Genomic DNA, 25,571 nt, shown 5'->3' on the forward strand with positions numbered 1-25,571 from the left:
TTTACGACATTTAGTGCCCTTCCACAATTTTTTCCTTGTTTCTTTTTCAAGATATTCTTAGCTCTTACTTTTTTTCTAACTGGCAATATCCCACTGCGGGGGGATGACAGGAAAGCAACACAGTACATGCAATATCCTCTGATATACTCCAGCCCCAATGTACCTGTTTTTCAACTTTTCCAAGCCTGCCCATCATGCTCGGGTCTTCAGGCAGCTCTCCCTCTGCCGGCCCTTTGGTCCGATCCTTGTCCGTCATTGAGGATCCTCTTCCAACAATCTGGTCAACTCTAGCGGGATCAGAAAATCCCCCCACCCCCGGAAAAGGACCTGGAGTCAGTCAGAGACAGCAGGCAAGGAGGGCTCTGCTCGCCGTCCCTCCACGGGACAAAGCGACAGCCTCTCTCCCAACTAACACTCCAAATTACTCACAGACACGGAGTGGCACTGAAGTGTTAATTTAGATGCAAAATTCAGAGCGGTATTAGCAGAGTTTTAAATGATCCATTTCTGTTTATACAGATAAAATCTGGCACATTATGCACAGTAAATTTACCCACTGCAAAGAATTTCTCTAACTGGCTCTCTTCCAAACCAATTAACTTTTAATTTGTACTGATGAATTATTATTTTGGGGGAAGATCAAGTTTTCTGTCTAGCATATGTCAATGAGCTTTTTTCAATCTCTGCAGCAGCTTCCCCGCCTCAATGCAAATGTACGTGTGTAATTCTCATGTCCAAGTAAATGAGACTCTTACACTAAGACCCAACAAACAGGTGCAATGCTAATCGGTTTAGGGGAATTACATCAAAGCTGAATTTGGTCATTAAGCACCAAACATTACCAAATTGTCTTTTTTTTTTTTTTTTTTTTTACCAACTTGCAGCTGTATCATGAGAATTTTTCTGTTAGCAGGACTCCAAGCCAGTAACAGCAGAGGATACACCTACTGGGCACATTGACTAACTCAGTTACACATTACATTTGCAATTCCTAGTTCCCAGTTTTGGAATACCTGGTTTGACATAGAGCTCCATCTACAGAGAGGAGGAAGGAGGGCAGAGCCAGATTGGAGGCTGGAAGTCAATTTTATTTGAGGCATCAAATCCAGATTTTCTGGAGAGATCCTTCAAAAGTCAGGAGAGCAAATCAGTCTTGGAACATGTTCTTAATGGTAGCCCGATGTATAAGCTAATTCTAAGCCAGGCAAACTTTACTCTTGCATAATGCACCAAATGTAAGGATGGCAGGGGAAGAAAGGGTTAATTAATCTGACTGAAACCAAGTTGAGGTATCTGGAGCGGAAAACTCAAAATGCTTCTTACGCAGTTCTGCCGTGTGGGCCATGGGTCCATGCACCAGGAAGTGGAAAAGGAAGGCGCTGAACACAGACAGACAAGGGAAAATGAACAAACAAAAACCAAGGAAAGGAATGAGACGTGAGGCCATTTCCAACAAAACAGCCATCTAGTTTCTTTACATTTAACAGGGCCTTAAAATACACGTTCGCTGTTGACATAAAGGGACAGAATCAGTGGGTACAGATCAGTGTGGCTCCCCTGGCTTATATTAGAGTGACAGCAGTTTATATCACCAGAAGCTCTGGCTCAAAGAGATGGAGTGGAAGAACATAGCACACCAAAGACAGAAAATACAAGCCAACCATTATTTTGGAGTTCATCTTTGATCCCAGAAGATACTTCATTTGGGCAGGGATGTGACAGAATACTGTTGTTTTTAAAAAGTCATGTTCGATCCTTTGCTTAGCAATATAAGCGCAGGAGTACAAGGAGCACCAAGTGCTATAATTACAAGCGTGAAGAATATGCATGCCTTATTTCTCTCTTGTAATGGGAGAAGCATATTATTCACATGTACAGGAACTCCCCACAAGGGATGCAATTACTGACATGACATACATCACAAGAAATCCTACAACAACGTTGTTACCATGTAAGCAAAGAGGTATTAAAGCGGATACCTCGGGCTACCTGGGTTTGGAATCACAAGTCAAGGCGTAGTACAGCCACTCTACGAACTCCTCTCCTGTATGCACAAGCAAGTAGACTAGTAAAACAATGAGCATGCATTTAAAGAGGCCCAAAGTCTTATCACTACTGGATATTTGGGAAGGCTGAGAGAAAACAGAGGGTTCTCTGTCCTCGTGTCACATCTAGCACAGTGCTAACACTGAAATGTGTCCACTAATGAGAATGAAATGTCCTTCAACAGTTGCTGAGTAGAGAAGGGAGGCAGGACAGACTGTAACAGAGAGAGTAAACCTGAATATAGCCGTGCTATGGTGTATCACAATAGCAGAGATATTCCTTTGCAACCCTACTTCTAATCTTGCAGAAGCTGAGGAAGAACTTCTACTCTCTTCTGTGTTCTTCAGAGAAGAGCTATGCGGCAAGTTGGCCTCACGTGACCCATGTAAAGCACAGTAGGCCTGGTAGCATTTCACAAACCTAACGATCACTGGCATCTTATTTAAAGACTTCCTCCGCCACCTTCAGGCTGATCATGACTTGCCTGTAGACCTACTGTGATATAATAGCAGGACTAAAGCCCTTCACAGAAGGCATCCCTAAAGCACTCAGAAGCCCTTGCCCCTGTGCCATTGATACCAGAGCCTTTCAGTCTCGCAGGTGCAATCCTGCTTGACAGGACCACTCACATCACGGCTATGCTTTAATCCATCCTGACTACTGAAGTGGTCATCTCCTGCAGCTGAGAAACCAGAGAGCCTGATCTCGCCTCAGAGGCACGGTCTGCACCGAGCACAGCACAGTAGGAAGCTGCAGAACACTGATCTCAGCACAGAGAGGGGCAGACAAAGCTGAACTGACCACTTCTCTTGGTTTCTGGCCCACTTCACGAGCGGGGCAGAGGGAGAAACCAGGCTTGAGGTCTTCCTCCTCTTTGCTTCCCACAGCAGAAGCTAGACACCAGGGGAGAGTGTTCCTACCTTCGGCAAAGTGCGGAAATTTCCTTTGTGCATTGTCTGATAAAAGAGGAGATGAGAGGAACTTCCCTGTGCTCTCCCAATCCATCTGTGCCTACCTAGGCACCACAAAGACAAAGCCATCAGCAAAGAGCAAAGGATTCTTTTAGCCATTAGAAAAGAGCTCAAGGTCTTGTCTAAATTGGGCAGCAAAGTTCAAAAGATGAAGACAGAACATAGCCAACCTTTGCAAGCAATGGTGGAAAGTGTATGTTCCTACTGTGTGACAAGGGACCACGAATCTTCCTAAGGATGCCAAATCCCACTTATGCACTACATCCCATGGGGAGGCTTGTGCCTTCCCAACTCTTGTCTTGGCTGCGTTGAATACACACATGCGCAGGGAAGAATTCAGCTGAGGCTTTAGAAGAATCAGGCCCCTGCTTTTCCTGTCGTGGCAGAAGAGGATTCAAAGATCTCTAAAGATGCATGCTGAACTATACCATCTGCTGCCTTTGATAGGCTCTGCTGTGCCCTTAGTTTGGGACGGAGGGAAAAGGGGGTTGTTCTTTGATGTGGACTTTGATATCTTTCCTTCTTTCTAATGATACAAAAAAAAAAAATCTTGCATCAGCCACAGTGCAGGTTTTCTCATGCTTCATTATGCTTCATGCTAACAACACATGCAAAGAGGTGTAGTATGTCACCCTTGGGCCAGAAGCAGACATCAAAAGGTCAAACGGCTCAAATGAGATAAAAATGAAGTGTTTGGGAATATATATTCAATTCTTTTCTGTTTTCTTTTCCTTTTATAATTTTTTTACACAATCCAAGCATTGAAGCCAAACCCCCTTCATCCAGGTCACATGACTAGCTACTTACCTTCTTATCTGGCAACAAAGTTTGCTCCAGACATGTTTTGAACAATATCTGATGTCTAAATATTACAGCTGAGGTTGCATCTGTTTCAAAATGGGTCTGTGTTAAATCATCTGCACAGGAGAATTTAGTCCAGCTTCTCCGTGCGTATAGCACGGAGCAAACACCTCTGGCCAAATTGCCAAATTATGGCCACAGATAGACATTAGCTTCCAGTTGCCTTCGCTGCGAGTTATCCATATAAACCTTCCAGTTGAGCTGGACCCTTGGTACAGCCCATGGGGCTGAGATAGCTCACGGGACATCACTCGGTTTTGTTTCTCTTCCCTCACTGGATGTTTTGTCCTGATTTGGGCAGCATTTGGCTAAAACAGGGGAGTGCAATTGAAAATGGAGAGGTCAGTGCAGTGCCTGGGTACTGCACGGCATGTGAAGAGCCTGGCCATCTGCAGTGCGTTGAGGCCTTTGGTGCAGCTCGGCTCCTTTTCACAGCCTCTCAGCCACAGCTCAGTAAAGAAGATATCAGAAAATTCTTTAAAAAAGGGAGCAATTATAAGGAAACTTCCTAATGTCCCAGGAGCCTAGTGGGCATTTAAAAACAGATTTTTTTAAATTGGCTCTAAGTATTAGAAACTGCAAAAAACAGAAGAAAAAAAAGGCACTAACATTAATCCGAAACTGTAAGAGAATTGGAGTGAGTAGAATAAATACTCCTGTTTGAGGCTATGGATGTCCCTCAATCCATCAATCCATCAATCGCTGTTTCAGTGTCTGAGGTGCAAGGTTTCACATGGAAATCTCACCTCTAATGAAAGCTTGCTGCACACCTAACCTTCTGGGCAGATATAACAAAATCCATCTGAATAAATATTTTTATTGTAATATCAAAATGTTGCTACAAATAAGAAATTTATTTCATTTTTAAAGACTAGTTTTGGGTCTTATCATTTGGGGGAAGGAGAAATGCAATCTCTTCAATTTCTCAAAGCACTTTTTCCAAGCATAAAGCTTGGTGCTTCTGGAAAATTCACTATATGTATATGTAAATATATATATGTGTGTGTGTGTATAGAAGAAGACTGAAAAAGTGCTACTAAAGAAACTGATGGTTATTGATGACTGTACAAACATATTTAATCTTTGAGCCAGCTGAGTGGCAAAAAGTAAGCTTTCAATATTTTTTTTACTCACATTCCTTTGGTGAAGATTAGCCAGAGCTGCTTAAATGAAAATCAAGAGATTTGTCATGTATTAGCTCTTAGCGAGGACAAGTATATTTAGAAAAAATATTCGAGGCTAAGATTGCTGCATTTAAAAATCACCTATTACTTGTACATGGAAGACGACTTCCTGTCAAATATGTGCACCGGCCTCTGGGCTCTGGTGGTTTTGAGACAAGGTGAGAATTTAGCTCAAAGCGTACTCATCTCCTTCTTTGAAATTCAGAGCCCCAAGTTGCCTGCCATCGTCCCACCGACCAGCTTCACCAGAGAATGCCCTAAAACGGGCACTTAGGTGAGAACATGCTCCTCGCAGAGTCAGGTCAGAGGCACAGTTTTACCCAGGGTGAGGATTTGATAAAGGCAATGAGAAAAAATCTCGCTTATTGATTAACGGCTGAGTTTGACTCCTGCTTTTCTTTTTGCATGCAAAATGAGGATCTTCTTTGGAAAATTAAATACATGGCTATAATGTTTTTAATACAATCTTTTCTCTGTGGTCAACAGAGTTGCATCAGCAAGAAAAAGAGACCACTACATTTATCAGGTATAAAACACTTCATTCTTATTTTGCCCACTGAAATAAACTCATTTCAAAGTACAAAGAGCTGCAAACAGAGGTTCCTTTGCTTGCATATAATGTGAAGTGTTTCATCTTTTAGAAAGTAGACTGTTTAGTTTATACTGGCTTTGTGGGGAAATATTCCATTTTCCTACATTTGAAGACAATCTGATAAAATATGAGATTATAAAAAGATATGATTTTCCTATCAAACACCTAGAAGAAGACTGAAAAAGTGCTACTAAAGAAACCGATGGTTATTGATGACTGCACAAACATCCCTTTTTTCTTTGGCTTGCCTAGTGTGAGAGCCCATTAGTGAAAGTTAATCAGAGTGTACCTAGTGTAGCAAGCCCTTCAGTCACGATTTAGCAAGCCGCATTGCTAAGTGATCAATGCCGTCATATAACTGGCATGAAAGGGGTTTGACATTAAGCAAATGAAAAATTCAGAGAAAGCGGCATTTTGGTGAATCCTAACCTAGGCGAGTATTGGGGAGATTCTTTAGAAGAATACATGGGTCCTTTGGTTGGATACTTCTTATGCCGGGGAGTTGAAGGGGGCGGGGGACCCACAATCATATCTATCCTGGCAAAGTAAATAAGAAAAAAGACACCAGCAAAATGCATAATGAAGCAACATGTAGAGAAAAGTTGGTCAGAAAGTTGCAGAAAGAAACAACTGAAAAACAGAACAACAGAAAGAGAAAGAGAGAGAATCTGAAAATATATTCCACTTGAAACAGAACGCACTCCTCTGTCGCCTGGTTGTTGGTGAAAGGCAGAATCTTACCTGACCCGAGGTAAGATTCGGAGTTAGGTAACACAGACATGTCACTGCCCGATACTAGGAGATTCCCCCCCAACGTGTAATAGGAAACATGCTTTACCCTCTGGAATATATTTGCATATTTGTAGCAATATCCCGTTGAAACAGTTGGACACAGAGCACATATTCTCTTTTCAATTACAGTGCTATATAACACATCCTCAGCTAGTTCAGAAAAGCAAGAGCCATTGGAGTCAACGAGATAGGCTGCAGGACTTTGTAACTCAATGGGTGGAAGACATCCATGGATGGCAAGGTGTCAGGATGAGACACAAAACAGGCACAGTACTGAAAAGAACACATTACACACACACCACAGTGACAGAGGCATTCATGATTAAAGAGGAAAGTGCATGTAAACACCCCAGAAATTTGCTTGAAAACAGCTTTCATCCAACAAAGCCCTGGCTAAGGGAGGTCATAACCAGCCCTGCAGAGCTGAGCTGGCAGGGAGAACACATCGCTTTGACTTCCGGAAAAAAGGGAAAGACACAGATGCCACCCTCGTCTGAGCTGCGCTGTGACAACCTCCCCAATTCCGCTGCTGCCTTTCGGGCCAGGGTCAAGTCAAGGCTGTTGGACACGCTCCATGTTCACGCTAGGGCCAGGTGATCATGCCACGGCTGCCCTCCCGACACATCCCCTCGTCTAGAGGCTGCCACTTTCCAGTTTTAGTACCTGAAGTCAGCTAGGAGATCTCTTGGTCCCCGTTTGGCTGCGATGCTCAGTGCATCCAAGGCGAGCACGGGCTCTGCTTGTTTTCCCACCACTGATCTGCCCAACGGACACAGCCGTGGGGTTGGCAGGGATTTGGGGTCTGGTTCTCAATGTGGGACACAGAGGACTGAGGGATAAGTTGTCAGATTAAAAAATTTAGCTGGGATCCCCTGTTCAGGGGATCACATTCACCTGCTCTTTCGAGGGAGAAATAATTGGGTGATCATCATGGAAAATGAAATTTTAAATACCCTTCTCAGTTCTCTCTCAATTGCCCAGCCCTGAGTCCCTTTTTCATGTCTTCCCCTATTCAAACTAATTCATCTGCCCTTAACATTTCAGCGCAGAGGATGAAATCCAGCTCTGTTAAACCACAGCTATGTCAGTGGGCCTAGAAGTGAAATTCCCTTCTGCGTGTATGCTCTTCAGGCCATGCTCCAGACGAATTCCTCCTAAAAGAGCCAAGAGGACCTATCACCTGCAGGAAATCACTGCTTCCTCACTGCCACCTCTGCTCTTAGAGGAGCCTCAAAACCAGCACACCTGGATATCAGATTTATTTTGTATTGCTTCCAGAAAGGTAGCAAATAAGCCATTTTCCCCTTTGGACCGTGGCACTGAATCCTTGCTATCCTGCAGGGAGCAGCGTGTTTCAGCCCATGCCCTGTCCTACCTACACGATGCACTAAAACAACAGAAGTTGCTAAAGGAAACCCTGGTGGGAGGATGCGCTGCAAATGCCATGTTTTGTGCAGGTACCGACACTACAGGGAAGAGGGAGAAATCTTTCTAGACCTCCCTGGGCAGCGCTGGAGTGGACAATAAGGCAGTTTTATTGGCGTGGCACCGCTGCTTGCTCTATGTGTGCTCCCTGCCACCGCCATCCCTGCAGGTCCCAACCACAAACACAAATGTTTTCCTTTAGAACAAAAGAACAAAAAAATAAATTGTTCCTGCAAAGGAAAGCGTGTCTATCACGGCAATACCCCCATGATGAACAAAAGCAGTAAAAAAATGAAGCAAGCAGAGGAGTCTCTTGCCTGGACTGAAGGTTTTTAATCCGGGAGAGCATGTCCAGGTGCCCAGCCGAATACTGTTCGATGACGTCCATCACGTCATAGGGCCGAAGGCTCTCCTTAAACTTGCGCTTGGAGACGAGAAATCTCATAATGCTGCGGGGAGAGAGAAGAAAAGGCAAATCTAGTCTCTGGGCTGGGGTCTGACCTGGCTAGCCGCAGATAAAAACGCTGCGGGGAGCTCCTTTGGAAGGAAAATGGAACAAATTGCAGCCCTGTGGGTTTGGAGAGGATGCGGCAATAGGTGGGATCCGCGGGGGGTCTCACGGCGCAGTTCTGGCTGCGAAGGGAGGCCGCAGGCGCCCCTCGGACCATCAGCTGCACGAGCCGCCTCGCTGCACTGCTCGTGGAAACGTCAGCGTTAAAGCCCAGCACCAGCAGGAACGCTGATCTGGATGTGTCACTGCAGGGGATTTTCCTGTTTCTCCACTTTTTCCTTCCCTCAGTAAAAATCACTCTTCCGCATAGAATTTTCTACGGAGGAGGCCAGGCCACCCAGGGGAAAGACAGCCAGCAACATGGAGATTTCAGTATTTTCCACCTCTGCTGGACTTTAAATTTCCCCCCCCACCGTGTCCTTTATTTTCCTGACCACCGTCCTCTTCTCCCGCTCTTACCACACTGCCCTGATGCTGACTTTCAGTCCCGGCGTCAAATCTTCCGTCACAAACTCACAGTTGCAGCTTTTGTTCTCATCGGGAATGTCTTCTCCGGGCAGGCTTGCTTCTGGGTTCGAAAGGGGGAGCAATAAGAGCCCGCGCGTTACGACTTGCGCAGGGAGGACGAGCCTGACGGCTGGCGAACAGCAAACGTGGGGACGGCGCCGGGGCGCGTTTGCTGAGCATCCCCCAGCACCCTTCCCTGAGCCAGGCTAAGGTGACATCCAGCAATGCCAGCTGCTGCTCTGTCTGTCTCGAAGGGCTTCAGACACCTGACCGTTCCTCTCCCCCATCCCTATATACATAAAACATTACCGTGGGTGTTAGCGGGGATTTTTTCCCTTGTTTATCCCCTTCCTGTCCTGAAAGCTAAAGGGCTGCAAGGGGAAAGTCCTATGCCACTGCCACCACTCGCGGCTCTCGGTGGGATAGGAGAGGGTGGCTGGGGACTGGTTGGGGACCAGCTGGGGACCCGGGCTCCGGTGCGGTGCTGAGCAGCCACCCCACGGTCTCACCTTCCGAATTCTGCCGCGACGCAGCTCCCTTGATGCGGAAGGCTTGGCGGGCTCGGCTGCGGTCCCCAAAGCTCCAGCTTTTGGGCACTTTGCTGGGGCTGTCCTCGATGCTCTGGTCAGCGCTGGGGGATCTCCGGATGCCCTGAGCCTGTGGAGAGCCTTTCCCTTTGGTGCCAGCACCGCGGGGACTGGAGAACACACGATCTTTCAAACTGACCTTCTGACTGTTCAGAGAAACACGGTGAAACAAAGACAAAAAGGAGACAGCAGGAGGAGTCATTCTGGAAACCACGCAGTCCTTCCCCACCAGCCAATAGAAACCAAGAGCGCTTCGAAGCAGCAGTGAGATGTAGTTTGGCCGTTGGCACTTTTTTTTTTTTTTAAATCATTTTATTCGCTTTTTGCTTTTTGAGAAATTGCTGTAGAAATGTTTCCACCATAATGAGTGAGATGGGAATGATTATCAAGAGAGAAGAAATAATGAGGACTTAAACAGAAGCCCCTAGTGGGATGCCAGGGCTGGCGGGACAGAATGACGTTAAACAATGAGGTTATGATTCCTTAAATCACTGATCGGGGCCGATCAGGGGCTAGGAAGCTTTTTTTTCACAACTGCCTTCCAAAATCCTACAGCCAATAAGAAAACACTAATAACAGCCTTCATCTTCAACTTTTAACTTTTCTTGGAAACACTTCAATTCTAGTGTTCAGACCTGTCCTTTCCCCTTCTTCATGTCCAGTCTTTCCTCCCTCCAAAAACACGATCTGACCTTTTTAAGTTTTCAGAAGAATTCATCCTTTTCCAGTTATAAATCTTAAGTGAATACTTAAATATGCAACTCCCGTATTTCCTAGAAAGATTCAATCTAAAAGCCAGCTAAGATTGATCTGCAAGTCTGGTTTGGGTACCATAAATATTTCAAGTAAAATTTTACTACTTCAGAATATTACATTTCATTGTTGTTTCTCTGTTAGAATCCTATTTCTTTAAAAATATGCTGATTATTGTTTAAAAAGATCACTCTTGCAACAGAGATGATCTCACTGAGAAATGGTCTTCTGAGCCAGCTTTAATTATTCTCAGAATTTCAAAATTTGAAATTAGAAGACTTTACCCAAATGAAGATGATGAACTTTCACATGAAAATTGCAAAAAATAAAATAAAATTATGAGACTTCATGAAAGGGCAAACTTTACAGAGACAGCACTGGCAGAACCAAACTGCAAATAGTTTTAGATAATTTGATCTTTTCTAAAGAGCAATTGATTATCAAAATATATTAACTGAGATTAGACAACCACCGCTACACACTTGTGCATGTAGCTATCAGCTTATATATGGGCAAGTCAAAACCGAGTAAAAAGAAGGATTTAATTTCCAAGTACTCTCTAGCACTGCGACAACCACTTATCATTGTGGGGCGAAAGATCTGACTCAGTCTGAGGGAAGAACACTGCAGGAATTTTGATGTCCACATCAAATTTCCAGGTCGCCAACCAAAGACATTTTTTCTGTCTCTCAGCCATGCCACCTTAAAACTGGCAAACAAACAATCCTCCTTTGCCTCCAAAACTGACAACTAAGCTTCTTCAGTTAGGATTTAGCTGCTGATATTTGAGGCAAAGTAGAGTCTAGTTGCCGTTTCCCCAGCCATATCAGTTGTACTGCGCTGACAGGAACAGACATTTGTTTTTGTCAGCAAAGGAAAAAGACGTGACTTGGAGACACACAGGGAGCAGCTTTGTTGAGTAAGAAGGTGCTATTTTTACAAAGTCACGTTACATTGTGAAACACTGAACATTTACACAAAGAGAAAGGTGCTTAGGCAGCGTTTTTCTGCATTGCACAGCTTGATCCCGGGGAGGGACTGCCGGTCCCATGCAAAGCCCGCAGAGCTGAGCAGGAAAATCCCTTCCCGCTCTGCAGACCAGATTTACTTGTGGCCATTTTTTGGACGACAATCTCAAGTTGAAAGATACATTTGAGAGAAAATAAAATTAGTTTGTGATCGACTTACAAATACAAAAGGCAGAATTAACCCAATAAATGATGTATTTTTAACTTTATGAAACTGTGCAGAGTATTGGAGATTTCACTTCCAGAGTGCTGCACACTTGCAAAGGATATCTGAGGCCCATGGGACTAACAAACGTCCAGCCATTTGGAAATCAGATCAGAGGCACAAACCGGTATAGGAGTCTAGGAAGAAGCACGTGCCTAAACACCTTTTTGGACGTAACGCTTAGGCCCTGATGCTACCAAAATCGTTGTACTTGATGAGTTAAATGCTTAAAAACAATTCTCAACCTGGGTTTCTGGAAGCAGAAGCCAGATTGAAATTGTATTTGATGTTTGCCTCTAAATAGGCCATTTAGATTTTTTTTTCTTTATTTTAGTTCATTTTAATGGAGAGTATTCCTGAAATCTACTGCATTCTAGTAGTATTAATGATTCGAACAACAAGATCTTTGTTAAAACGAGTTTTATATAAATCAGCAAAACACCAATATTCAGAATTCAAAGCAATCTCTTTATGCCTCATCCTCTGAAGAGCGGCTCCCATCGCTAATCTCAGTGAGAACTGAATATCCTCAGTACGAAAAACCAGTTGCCTATCAATGAGTAAAGCAGAGTCTTTGTGGGCCCTCTTCCACTCTCACAACAGATGTGCTGGAAACTTTTGCAAGAATCACAAAAGGCAAAAAAAGAAAGCGTTGAACTCAGCAAGGAATATGAGTGAAAGGTTTCAAGCCTGATAGCATAAGGTGCAATACTTTTACTCAATAAAAAATTTCTTATAAATTCGATAAACAATTAATATCTGTGTGTTTTTTTTTTTTCCCTGAGTATTCATTCCTCGGGAAAAACTGACAGCTGATGCAACTCTTTTGTTTTAACAAAGACAACATGAGACAACATGAACAATTCATTGAAGTTTTCCTTCTGCCATGCAATTCTTTCATTGGAAGTGACAGCTGGAATTCACATGCAAGTATAATCCCTGCAGAGGAGACTGCTGTTGGAGGGCTGCAGAAGCTAGTAGGAAAGAGTCCAAAATAAATGTATATGCATATATATACATATATGTCGTCAGCTAATCCAAGATCATGTTCTCATTCAACCAGAAAGTCATGCAAAGTGACGCAGAGTGTCTCAGAGAAGTGGTATTTTGATGTCAGTCAAGCAGATGGGCCTCAATTCAGTGTAAGTGTCCATGTTGGTGACATGACCATGAGGAAAGCAGCAATCCAGCCACACACAACACCACGAATGGAAGCTGGCAATCATGATGACTAAGAGCAGAGTGAGCATGTCCTGCTCGTCCTAAGGGGAAGGGAAGGCAAAGAAAACCACGTGGCTTTGTAACCGGAGACACAACTACAGGAAGCTGGAATTCCAAACAGGGACGTGGTTTAGATCCTAGATCTTCGTGGCCACTTTCAGTTGGTACGTATTGAAAACTTACTTATTAAATGAAAAATTATGTTTCCAGACTGACTTCAGGGAAAGTTTACAAAACTTTCTGCTTTTGGCTGTATTGTATCAGCACTTCTTTAAAATGTGGATTCCTTACGTCAGCAGTAATTTTGGATCAATAAAAATGACCACCTGCAATCTCTTGTCATTGATTTTAAACTACACTTGAGCAATTCTTCCATTTTCTCCTTCCATTTTAGAGGCAGCAAATGTTAGCCTAACATTTGAGTCTAACTGAGTTAGGCTATCGTGGACTCCGATCCATCTCTGCACACACACTCAACCAAAACCAGTGTTTTTTCCTTCTGAAAAGCTATGGCCAGGAGAAAGAGGTTACCTCCTGTTGGTAAATGAGGCCGTTCTTCGATCCAGAGTTTGTGCTGAACAGCACAAACACACGAGAACAGCTTGTTAGAAACAGGCAGAAGTGCTAGGAGTGAATTTTAGCCTTTGTGGGACACTGGGCCCCTGTCTGGTTGCAGGTGTGAATAAGAGACAGAAACCAACTACTGGAAACATCAAGGAAATATGACAGGGTGTGCAACACTTGCTATGCCTAGAGCAGAAATCAAGAGGACCAGGTTCATGTCTGGTTCACCCTCCATGACTTCAGAAAAGCCATGGCAAAGGTGAACGTGGCCCAGAGGATGGAGTTTCTAGAAGCAGAGTAACCTGGGCATAGGGAAAAAATAAAGAAAAACAGCCAGTGATTGTGGTCATGGAGAATACTCTTTTCTCTTCCTCCTGCCACAGCAGCAGCGTCAGACCTGGCGTGAAGGGCGGCACTGAATTCATGATAATTGGGAAGCCTGGAGCCGCACTGTCCCTGCACCACCATGCACGCCTGGGACCAGGCTGGGCACGTGCTCAGGCAAGACGAGTGAAGGCACACCACAGCCAGACACATGCCCGGCTCCAGCCTTTAACCCTGGCCTTTAGCACTTTTCAGCACTGCTGAACGCTCAGGAGAACTCGATCAGCGCGTTGTGTTGTTCCTTCTCTGTTCCTACCACACGGCTTTTGTCCCCCATAGTCTTGCAGTGGCTCAAACTGGAGTCAAGACCAGTTAAATGCCTGTTAAAGGCATTTAAAAGGTGGCACTGTTAAATGCCACCTTGCACATACCCTGCATCTTTTAGAAACCTCTTGCTATTTTCCAGCTCAGCTCTTTTGCATTTCAGGAGCAAAGCAAAACAGCTAGAATGCATCTTCGAGCCTGGCCAATTATTCTTTAAATGAGACTTTTAGAAACACACTGCACCCAGACCCAGACGCCAGTCAAGGGTTCTGTAACCACCTTTTCTTTACGGGTCTGTATGCTATTTCTTCCTGCTGCCAGGTACAAATCTCTGTGGTGCCTCCGCATCCCTGGGTAGACTCCAGATAAGTCTTTTACAAAGCAGAATATAATAGACTTGCTAATCTGGCTTGGTATAGTTACATTATTGACTAAAAATACATGCATTATTGCATTTATTGACTAGAGATCATTGTTTTAGTACATTAAGGAACCACTGCTCGTAAGGAGTTTTCTATTAATTTACCTACACTGAGCTTTCCATGACTGCCCCATTGAGCCTTACTGTTCAGTTATTTCATCATGTATATCCTATCTGCAGGTGCCTTAGCACTCACATCAACATGGAGATGTCTGCCTCTAAGAATTTCTGCAGTGGGAGAATGCTGGCAGATAGCCCAAAGGTTTAGCAAATTCAGAGTTCATCCATAGTTTTGCTAAAGCACAGTATGTACAACACTATATTCAGGATAGATGCAGGTAACAAAGATGCCCTTGTAGCTATGCTAAAGTTCAAGACTTCTTCGTGACTGGAAGAACTGCATTGTGCGGTCCTCCTTCTCAGGATCTCCAGCGGAGGAAGAAGATTTTTAGATAATGATTTGTCTCCTCCTCCCTTTCCCTCATAGAACTCAAGATGGGGGAGATGAGATGAGGACCACAAGGGGAAGGAATTTAGTAGAAAATAGAAAAATTTATAGTGGCTTTATCAATTAAAAAATCGTGCCTAGGAAGACATGCAACTCCATTTTGCTAACAAACACAAGACTGGGAACAGACCAGTTAAGATCAGAGTGGCTGATTTTCCAGAGAACAGAACTGGACACGGACAGGTGAGGACAGCATTATGAATGTCACTGGTTTGAAATTCTGCCAAAAAACAACTTCAATGCTAAGCAATTGAAAGCAGCCCTTCTCCAGGGAGGAGTCCCTGCTTGCAATAGGCCTCTGCCTACAAGGACAAGGCAACCTCATCTGGCAAATGGAAACACTGACTAAGATACAATAAATTTTTCAGCTAGACTATTAATGAAATCTTTGCCTCCGGGAAATTTGTTGAAAAACTCTCTGTGCAGCTGATGATCACCCAATATTTAAGCCAGTACTGTCAAGGATAAACTCCAAGGGAGGTCACAGTCCTATCAAAACACATAGCAGGAGGCTAACTCACAGATTCAGGCTATTTACTCAGGTACGGGGGAGTTTCCCGTAGGGAAACTTGCTTACCATGAAACCTAGACATGCCCCTTTCTTCTTTGTTACCCATTCAGAGATGGGATTTACCATGCTAATTCTGACCTTACACTACCTGCAAGTCTCAGGTGTGAATCTCTAGCCTCTAGTCTGACAGACAGCTAAAAGAGCCAGCAAGAAAAAACCAGTAAGAAAGGAAAAGATACAAGTTGGAACAATTAATGGAGAAAACCACAGATACATGTACTTCTTAACTGCAGTTTACAGGCTTTCTGACAGAGACAGACTGGTGATTTTGAGAATTAGAATGGATTCCAAAAAAGAGCATGCAAAAATCCGATTTCACAAACATGCTGCATCACTCAGTGCCCTGCCACTCCTGGGCTTATCATCCTACACTTGCTTCAGCAGGGAAGATAGCTCATGGGATTTACCTATCAGCATTCAAAGCATGCAAACTCTGGGCATGAGTAAATCAAGAAGGTGCATGTTTGCTGCTGAGGAGCAGTGTCTGGGGCAGGGAAAGAGACTCTCTTCCAATGCAGGCAAGAAAATAGATGTATCTATATATAAGGAAAATTAAATATATATACGTATATATATCTGTGTACCTTTATAGTCATCAGATGGGTGCATTAAGGGACGCACACTAGGAGTTCTTTGAAGTCACCTAGGCATTGTCAACTCCATGAAAAAGATGCAATCACTGCACATACGAAACCCTCTGCTCTATCTATCTGTTCCCCCCTGGATCTAGATACAGAACCATTCCCAATCCTACCGTCAACGCTAAGGGGAACTTGTATCCCTACCTCTGGTGGGACAGGCTGAGATTAGTCCTTCTCTAACTGCGTAGTAGAGGTGCTAGATAGGCAAGCCATGGCTTCCAAATGCCACAAGACTAGGCAAGGTCAATTTGCTGGTGTTCAGAGAGCCAAAGGAACGGTGATTAAGTGGAGGTGGGAAGCTGGGATTTCTGATACTACTAACTTGATATCGCTGTACCGTGCAATTCAATTTGTTTAGAGTTCCCTGGATTGTGAGGAGTGATAGGGAGGAATGAATCTTTCTTTTTTTTCTCTCTCCATTTTCCATTATTTGTGAAACTCCAGTTCCTGGCCTCCTTCATTGCTGAACAGTCACTGGCTTGCTAGCCCAGACCAAATTCCCCATCCTCGTCTCTTTGATTCATGTGTTCTGCTTGACTGGCAGACAAGGAAGCCTCTAATTTCTGAGCGGGCAATGGGGAGGCTCTTTCACTTTTTTTTTTTTTTTTTTAAACTCATCTAGTACCTCTATTAAGCAGAGAAGTGATCAGAACGGGTGGTAGCAGGGTAGAGGGAGAATGAGCCGTGCAGCTTTTGATTAGTTCCGTGCGACGCATTTCCCGTGGTACCTAGAGTTTCCTGAGCAGCATCCGCATAGTGATTCTCTGCACGGTTTGCTTTTACTGGAAATGAGGGGAGAGTAAAAATTAGACCTGGAAGCAAATGCCAAACAGGAAACTTGATTACTGACTCTAGGTTTAAAAGACAGGTGTTTTGAGGGCCGGGTTCATGACAGGATTTTTCCATTTGAGCTTTAAATTAAAAAAAAAAAGTCCACAGGGATTCCTGAAATTAGTCTGTCTGTGATCAAATGCCATTATCAGAATGACCCATTCTGCACTGAATTGGTGCCATCAGTTCATCTACAATTGACTTGACTGAGTTCTGTAGGAAGATTTTTTTTTCAATTGGGAGTAAAAAGTGTTCTCTTCCTCTAAACGGACAAAAATGACCTTTTTTTTTTTTTTGCCTAAGCCATAGAGAGCCAAAAATTTAACTTGTCTGCTCCAACAACATCCAAAAAATCTTAATTTCTTTCTTTTTTCCCCCTTTTCAAAAAAAAAAAAACTTATCGAAAGATCTAGTTAACGTGTGAATAAATTGCACTTCCCATACAGGTAACAGCATTAAATTAAGCCTGGTATTAAAAATTACACATATACATAAATGGAGTGTAGTGCAGTCCCCTATGGGAAGGAATTTGAACATCGATGTTCACGTATCTGTTTTTCTTGTCAGACAGGCTGCTAACACTTGTGGGCAGTTACTGACTTTGTTAATGCACCACCGCAGCTCCCATGAACCCATCCCAAGTCACTGCTCAGGCACTCCCCTGCCAGTAGATCACCACCAAGACTAGGGTTCTCCATGCCATGGAGCAGCCCTCTACCTGTGTAACGGTAATGAGGTGGCCCACATCACCCCACCAGGAAAGGATCCACACAGCCACCAGCGGGTGTTACTTGCTGAGCTCACAGATAGACCAAAAAGGCTGAAGGGCATAAAAGCCCAGTCTAGTTTTAACTTTGAACTTGGCAACCTGCAGAGCTCGTGGCTGCTCGCAGAAGGAATTTGCAAGAATTCGCTCTGCTTCACAGCATCCCATGCAAGTTTGGCTGGCACCACCTTTTCTTTCCATAGGAGTCCTAAAGGCGCTTGCAGTGAGCCCCCGTGTGCCCAGGGAGGCTCAAGGGCCAGTGGCACTACCAGGGTGGCTCTAGATCTGGGGTCTGAGCTTCACGGCATGGGAGTGGGATATTCGGCATGCAGAGCCTTGGGGAGACATGTCAGTTACCCAGCTGTTCAGTCTCCTCTGCAGTCTCTACAGAAAGTAGCAGTCCCTTCTGTGCAAATAATCCGCTCCCCTAAAGGCAACTGATTATTTCCAGATTACTGTTAGTCCCAGCATGAGTCTCTGATACCAGTTTAGTCAGCTGAAAGGTCGAATGCCAACCCAGGCTAAAGTGGCCCACTGGACTCCTGTGCTTGACACCAGTTTCCATGGGCAGCAGCAGTTGGAGTTCTACCTTTGTTGCCCCAGGCTGGATGACCAGGGGCCCACTGAGTCGACCAGAGGCATCCTCCAGTGCATACAAAAGCCTGAACAGAAATATCAATCTAGCGTGTATCTCAGACAGATACATACATACACTTTTATATACATATACATATATGTATATAAAACCAACACACACAGATACACATACACGTTACAAATTGGCCTAGTCCAGCATTCATTCAAGATAATGGCCAGGGTTTTGCTGAGTTCACTACGGTCAGGGACAAATCAAACTTGAGGACAACCTTTTAGAGAGGTTCCCCTTGTTACCTACAAGACTTTAACTCATGCTGGACAAAGTAATCTGACTCTTAGCTTCCCACTTCCCCAGAATCCTTCTGTTTCTTTTCCTCTGATATTAATGTATTATTATAATCATTTGGGTCATTACTTCTTTTGCTTTTGCCCAATCATGTTTTGGAAAGTATTAGCGGACCAAATCTGGTCACAGACGCCTTCAAATGTTTAATAAACCATTTGTTAAAGCACATCTGGAGCGCACATTTCATGGGCGAGTCTCCATTGTCCTGGCTAACCATACGTTTGTCCTTTTGACACTACAATCAGAAGACAAAATAAACAGAGACAAGATGCCACAGTGAATTTTCAGCCTGATTAGCACATGAGTAAGCAAAGCCCATTAACCGTTCTGAATTGCTAGCTTTCCACAGCGGCAGCAGTGAGGAAAGCTCTACCGCTCAGCAGCCTTCCTCCCCTGGCGTTACAAGGCAGGCAGGACTCACGGTCAGACCCCGCTCAAGAGCAGCGTGGGGGTAACTACTTCTGCAGCATGAGTCAGCCCTGGGAAGCCCCATCGGTCACTTCTCCTGGCCGACGCAGATCAGAGGGTGGACACAGACAGCACCCAAAGCCATTGGCAACAGAGGAAACCGTGTAAGCAGTTTTAAAAAAAAGGGAGAGGAAATAAAAAGGTGGAGGGAACGTAGCGTGTAGCAAAAGGCCAACATCTTTTGTGCTCATCACAGCCCGGGCTCCATGTCACAGGGAACGAGCTCATGTCTCCCAGGAGCAGATCAGCACACGACTTCATGGTACTCGGGCACAGATGGATGTAGACAAGCTTGCAGTGGAAAACAAAACAGAAATGAGAGAGAAAGGACATAACCTGTCACCCAGATAGGTTGTCCGATTTATCTCCAAGACCAAAAAGCGACCTGAGTCGTAGGTGAACCCCAGCCTACGGCATGTGAACGCGCTCGCTCCAGGACAGGCAACCATGCCCGGTAGGCAGTGAGACCTCCCCGCGTCGCACCTCCCTCCCTGGGCAGCAGCTCCCATGGCAGAAGCCACCGTCACGGCAGGAGCAGGCGGACTTGGAGGCAGCGGCACTGGAGCCAGAGCCTTGGCGGCTCCCCGCAGGCTGGGGGCTGATGGGGTGCTCAGGACGCGCTCTGACCTTGCAAGGCAAAGCTTGCTTTTCACGTGCACATGAGCCATGCTGGCATCTCTGCTCTAACTTACAACCAGCTGTTGAGATGTAAAGTCACGGACGAGTCCTTTCTGCTTGCTCTAACAATTTTTATGCAAAGAGGGATATAGGAAATCAGCCACTCCCTACAAGTAACTACAACCGATGGAAGAGCTACGTATGCCCAAATGCAGAGACTGTTTGTTTTCTTACACTGATGGAAATGGAAAGTGGTAAATCCCTTACCAGGTGTAACAGTGTAAGTGCAGTTCTGAGGTCTGCTATGAGAGCGAATTCACCCTGCGGAGTTTCCTAAGTGAAACAGCCATTAGTGACAGTCCACGGCTGGATGAATCAACTATTGGGGGAGTTGCTAAATACAGGTCCACAAAACAGATGCATTTTCTCTTCTGACAGCAATCTAAATAAAAGCAAAACTATGGCCAGATGACATACAGTATTATTGCAAGGCTGCTGAAAATCAAAGTGGGGAAGATGTTGGGATGTGACTGTAAAAGATCCAGGAACTTTTATTTGGGGAATATCCGATTTGGGGCCCCATGAATGTAGGGTCCTCTGCGCAAAATGCCTTCCTGGGGTCTGAGGAATGATCAGACAGACAGTAGCAGTGAGAGAAAGCAGAAGTAACATTGCCCCAACAAAACACAGAAGGAGAGAGCTTTGACTCTGTTATGGCCGCTGTACTGAATCATCTAAAAAGTACTCTAATGCTGTATCTGTCAGCTGCAGATCCTCAGCGTAAGTGCTCCTGGGTTCAGGTCTAGCATCTTATGACGGAGGGCAACAAAACCCATTAGCGTTGCAGGAGATGCACTACAGGACTAAGAAACCAGCATTTGGAAATGACCCTGATGAAGGAGCTGAATGAGTAAGAAAGTCGATGAAAAAGGGCAGTGGAAGGGCATTTTCACTTCTTTCTATGACATAAGATTACGAAAACAATGTAGAAAATTAACAGGGAAAAATCTGCAACCTATATGAAGAAATATGGTGTACTAACTAGTGAAAACTAACCCTGCAAGATAGGACTGAGATTCCAAGGGAAACGTGCACAGAAGTAAAGAGAGTGCCTGCGATCACAGGGGAGCTGGCTGGTGCGTCCCTACATGGGACCATCAGTCCTCACGTCTTCAGCTATGAAGCTGATTGGTTTGAGCAGAGATTTCTTCTCACTACACAGTCACACGCCAGCGAGAAATGTGGATTTATCCTTTGATGCGACAAGGGCAGGTGGCCAAGATTTCAGCGTTGCTCTGCTCCAGGATAGCACTTCCCAAGTAATGTTCCCTGTTTAAATAATGCTGGATGGTGGCTGCCTTCCCTCTCACTAAACTAGCTGAAACCCCAAGCAGGAAAAAAACAAAGTCTGGGTAGTTGAAACATGATCTTGGTGATTAGGTTTATTCGGCAGGAAGTGGATGGAGTGCTATGGAGATTCTGCTTGCAAAGAAAAGCTCACATGAAAGACAGAAAAAAGGAGTAGAAAAAAAAGGAAGGTTGAACTTTTCCTCCCTTTTGCCTGGCACCATATCTGCCCAGATATCTTTGGTTGGATTTTGTGCCAGGAAAAAATTAGTTTCTAGCCTCTTATAAGCTAAAAGGCACAGCAGAAAGTTATATCTGTGAAACGCCAGCCTTTAGTTATGGCTTTGAAACCTGGCAAATGGCAAAACACAGTCAGTGCTTAACACATTTAGGCTGCAGCTAAGTTTTGTGGTATGGGAGGGAAGATCAAAAAGCCAAGCAGATGATCTCCACGGACTATCGCTTTGGTGTCTTGCTTCCCAAGAATAAATGGAGATCCGATCCCAGCATTACTTCTTAAAAGAACTGGGAAAATATAGGAAAAATTCCCAGAATTAAATATGTCCAGCTGGATGAAAAGTGTATCCCAAATACCAGCCTCACTGCTTTCCCTGGGACATCTGAATAGACAAAACTCTCCATCAGGTCAGGATTACAACTGGCCTAGGAAGGCGCTTGCCACTTCTCAGAGCGTGCCTGGCTGAGTACGCTCTGCATCGTGGACTCGAGGCGTGAAAGAAAGACAAAGCAGCGACTTTGCTTTATCCAGGGGTTGTGAAGCAACAGGAAGTGGGGTCAGGAAAGGAGGTCTCTACCATGCAACACCATGCCACGTCAGGGACCCCTTCTGTGTCTGACTGAGCAGCAGGGCCATGCCTGCACCGTGTAGTGCCCTGCAGCTCAGTGAGCTCTGTAGAGCCACTCAGGAGAACTTGCTAAATTGGTGACAGCTTTGAGCTCCCATGTCACCTCCGCCCGGCACGGCACTGAGTGGTGGAGACATATGCAAAGCATCAACTATCCGTCAGCATTCACTGAGCCTGCAATATATGTTTTAGCTACAATTCTAGCAACAAAAGAAAAAAAGAAGCATAAAACCAATGCCCTGCCGTCACCCGGGGTTAAGTGTCTGCCAGCTCTGCCCATGCTGCCCACCTCAGCCTTGCCGTCACTCTCTCCCCATAACCTCCTTATCCTCGGAGCGACAACTTGAGGCAGATTGGAAGGAAGATATGATTTAAGGCCCAGCATTACACACAGGTACGTTGGACTGCCACAGCACAGAACAAGCACGTAATACCTTGGATGCTTCCCTCAATGGCGCCACGACATGGTACATACACGCACACACGTACATAGAAACCTACACGTAATGCATGGGAATGGCATGTCGGCAGTGATACAGACCTTGGCGATGGTTCGGGCTGCTGCTCTTTCCTTTAAACAGAAGCAATAGTACATTAGCATGGTGTCAGGTGGCAAAAGATGTTGCTGCTTCACTGTTAAAACATAACGAAAGGACAATACCAAACAGTACAACTAAGTGGAAGCTGTGGACAAAAGAGAGGGCAAGGAGCATCTTATTCCTGGAGTTTCTGGCCCGGACAGAAGATCACTGGAGACTCATACAACCTCAGAGAAGACACATACAACGCACAGGGTTGAAGAATTTATCCCAACCCATCTTTGTGCCTACACAGGACTGAGACACTTCACAGTCGTGTGATTTGTGTGAGCACAGGAGGACTTCTGTGGGCTCAGAGAACGGCCCCCTTCTTTTGGAAATACAGTGCCCTGAGCTGTTTCTGCACAAAGGAGGGGATTTGAACGGCTCCCATGACCCTGGTGTATTTGCTTTTCCTTTCTGGCCAGCAGGACCGAGGGTCATTTGGCATATGCCTTTGCTCCTCTGTGCTAACAAGTGATGCAGGTTGGAAGCGATACAGACCTCTGTCCTCGTGTCCTGACACCCCACCTGTGGCTCTAACACCTTTTGCAACTACTTTGCTGAGATACATGGTGGGAGGGGGGAGCCACAATTTTTGTAGACAGTTTTCTTTAAACTACTGAATTTCAGAACACTTGATCGCCCTGAAAAATCATTGACGTTGAGGACACAGTTAGCCGAACACCTGCAAAAGGGTAGGCACAACGTTACAAGTCAAGCTAAGGCCACACTGAAAAAAATCTCACTGTCACTGACCAGGCAGTTTGGTAGCTTTTCCCTCCAGCAATCAGAAGAACCTGCTCTACTTTAAACTAGTTTGATTCATTGCTTCTGCACACCAAGAAAGTGCATCTGATGTGGGGCTCCAAACCAGCCTTGTCCATGCAGCCCCAGAGGGAGCAGGTTTTGTCTCTCAGCAAACAGGGGTCTATCTATCTAGCCCAAACACCAGGCAATTTAAGGGACAAAGACTAGACTGTGAGAAGAGCTGCGTGGGTGCAGAGTTCGATTCCCTCTGACCGTGGTGAGGTGAAAGCCCTGACCCTGCCTCTGCCTGGCAGTGAGCATTTAGACACTAAGACCTGCACAGATCCCTGCCCTCTTCCCCTTAGGCTGAAAGCAGTAGCCTGGAGAGGCTAAAAAGCATCCTTACACCCTCTGATCCTTGTTCAAACAAGCTAGAAACCCCAGGCTCAGCCACCAGCTTGAAGACTCACATTTTAAAGTATGTCTCCTTCTAAACCCAGACCCACTGGTCTCCAGATCTCAACTCCCTGGACCGTGACACAGCCCAGAGACAGCCCCATCGCCCCTTTGCTGGCCCCCGCTGCCCATCACGGGGTGAGTTTCTCCCACAGCACTGCCTGGGCTCAGCATGCTCTCTATTTATCCAATGCCTATGAGGCTCGGAGCAGCCTCGCTTACCTCAAAAGTGAGAGAAGACCCCTTCCGAGTGCATGCCTAAGCTGCAGGATGACTGGCCTTCTGGGGGAACAACTTCTACCCTACCACAGCAAATTTAGCAAAAGTGACAGAGGTGGACGCATCTGACTGACACTGAGTAATAGTCCCCCCACGGAGCGATGCTGTGCCATCAGCAGAGAGCACAGGGCATGGCAACGCTGCGGTCCCAGCCGAGCGGCTATTTGGACACACTGCCATGCATCCGGGCTGGGGCTGCTAATTTGGCCTGATTCATAGTGCAGACACGGACTCAAACCAGCACAGCTCCCAAAGAGGAGGAGGCTCCCGGCTGCCCTGAGCCTGAGTAGCCCAGCCTGCAGTCTGTTCAAGGTGCTACCAAGATGTGCTGTGTTCACAAAGCCCCCCTCCAGCTCAGTGAGATCTGTGATTTTTTCACCTGGTTCTGAAGCTATAGGAATTCAGCACATGACATGTGAGTTGCGGGCAAGAGGCCATAGGAATGTCCCTTTTCTTTTTTCTCACTGCTACTTCCTCGCCTGTCCTTGAGGGAAGCTGAGGGAAGGCAAGTAGGCTGGAAGAAATAGGGAATGAATTAACACATCATGGATCTGAGCCTCTTCTGAGAGCGGTGAAAAGCAGAAACAAGTCAGAGGAGAATTAGGAATGCTACCTCAGTCAGACCCTTTGAAATACGACTTTGCGTTTTCAGCCAAGCGCTATGACATTACCCCAGAGACAAATTAGGGAAGGGCTGAGCAAATGCCTCAATGCCTCCCACAATATGGGAGAGGAACGGGGAGGAGATCACTGAATGACTCATGGGGCATCAGCTGCCAAAACCTCTCGCGTCTTCAAGGCTGTCCATATGCAAGACGTAGAAAGGGAAAAGGAAAAAAAAAAAAGTTGCAAAGTGGGTGCTTTCTGAGCTCTCTTAACTCTACTGCTAACCTGAAAGTCAGTCCCGATTTGCTCTTCAGGTTCCTCAGGAGTTCCAGCTGGTTCAGAGGTGGGATGAGTCTAGAGGGAGAGAATAAACGCAATTAATATTCAGGCAGAGCTGATAGCAGAGCATCCTTCTTGAAAATTTCACCCACTGCCCCACTCTTTCGACTAGAACCAGCTTGGTGCCACCATTTGCAACTGGGAGACAGCTTGGGAAGGATGGAGAGGGGTTTGGATGCTACTTCCACCAGTGCCATAAGGTAGAGCTACGAGGGAAGAGAGAGAGAGAGAGAGTGAGAAAAAGAGAAAGAAACTCGTCTGCATCACCATATCTGTAACCTCCCTGAAGACAAGCATCTGCCAAGGTTTCTGAGCAGCACAGCAGTGCTTTGGCAGGAGAGCTGCTTTACCGCCTGTAGTTTAGCAGTTGGCATGGCTGCGTTTGGAGGTCAGTGTTTCTGCTGTGTATTTAGTGGAGAGAAGCTCTGGTGAAGGTAAATAGAAAAACTCAGCGTATGCTAGGAGGAACGCTGCTGCCCTCAGGAAGGGGGGACGCATGGGAGGGAGCAGCTTGCACTGTGAAGGAAACAGCGATTCAGAGGCTGGGAGCATCCCAGGAAAAATGGCAGTACAGTCCAGGGTCAAGCTCAGCCAATTCCTCATGGTCTGTGTTGGGTTCAGGGGCTCAGCCCCCAAAAGAGGTGTAATAAGGTATCATTGCCTCGCAGATTAGGGAGGAACAACGGGT

The 25,571-nt window shown here is 45.5% G+C and overlaps 1 protein-coding gene across 7 annotated transcripts in view; it reads right to left on the reverse strand.

Moving 5' to 3' along the window:
* KCNQ2 (potassium voltage-gated channel subfamily Q member 2) overlaps nt 1–25,571 on the reverse strand; it is an 83,369-nt gene that overhangs the window by 11,393 nt on the left and 46,405 nt on the right. For 2 of the 7 annotated variants that reach the window (XM_068912301.1, XM_068912298.1), the window contains 7 exons: nt 24,830–24,898; nt 22,417–22,446; nt 16,765–16,818; nt 9,399–9,622; nt 8,842–8,950; nt 8,189–8,320; nt 164–287 (listed from right to left, as the gene is read on the reverse strand). In XM_068912301.1, coding sequence (XP_068768402.1) covers nt 164–287; nt 8,189–8,320; nt 8,842–8,950; nt 9,399–9,622; nt 16,765–16,818; nt 22,417–22,446; nt 24,830–24,898 — 742 coding nt within the window. The remainder of the gene's footprint in view (nt 1–163; nt 288–8,188; nt 8,321–8,841; nt 8,951–9,398; nt 9,623–16,764; nt 16,819–22,416; nt 22,447–24,829; nt 24,899–25,571) is intronic. The other 5 variants (XM_068912304.1, XM_068912302.1, XM_068912299.1 and 2 more) reach the window with 4 other exon arrangements.

This window comes from Struthio camelus, chromosome 18, assembly GCF_040807025.1.
Source record: "Struthio camelus isolate bStrCam1 chromosome 18, bStrCam1.hap1, whole genome shotgun sequence".
Classification (NCBI taxonomy): Eukaryota; Metazoa; Chordata; class Aves; order Struthioniformes; family Struthionidae; genus Struthio; species Struthio camelus.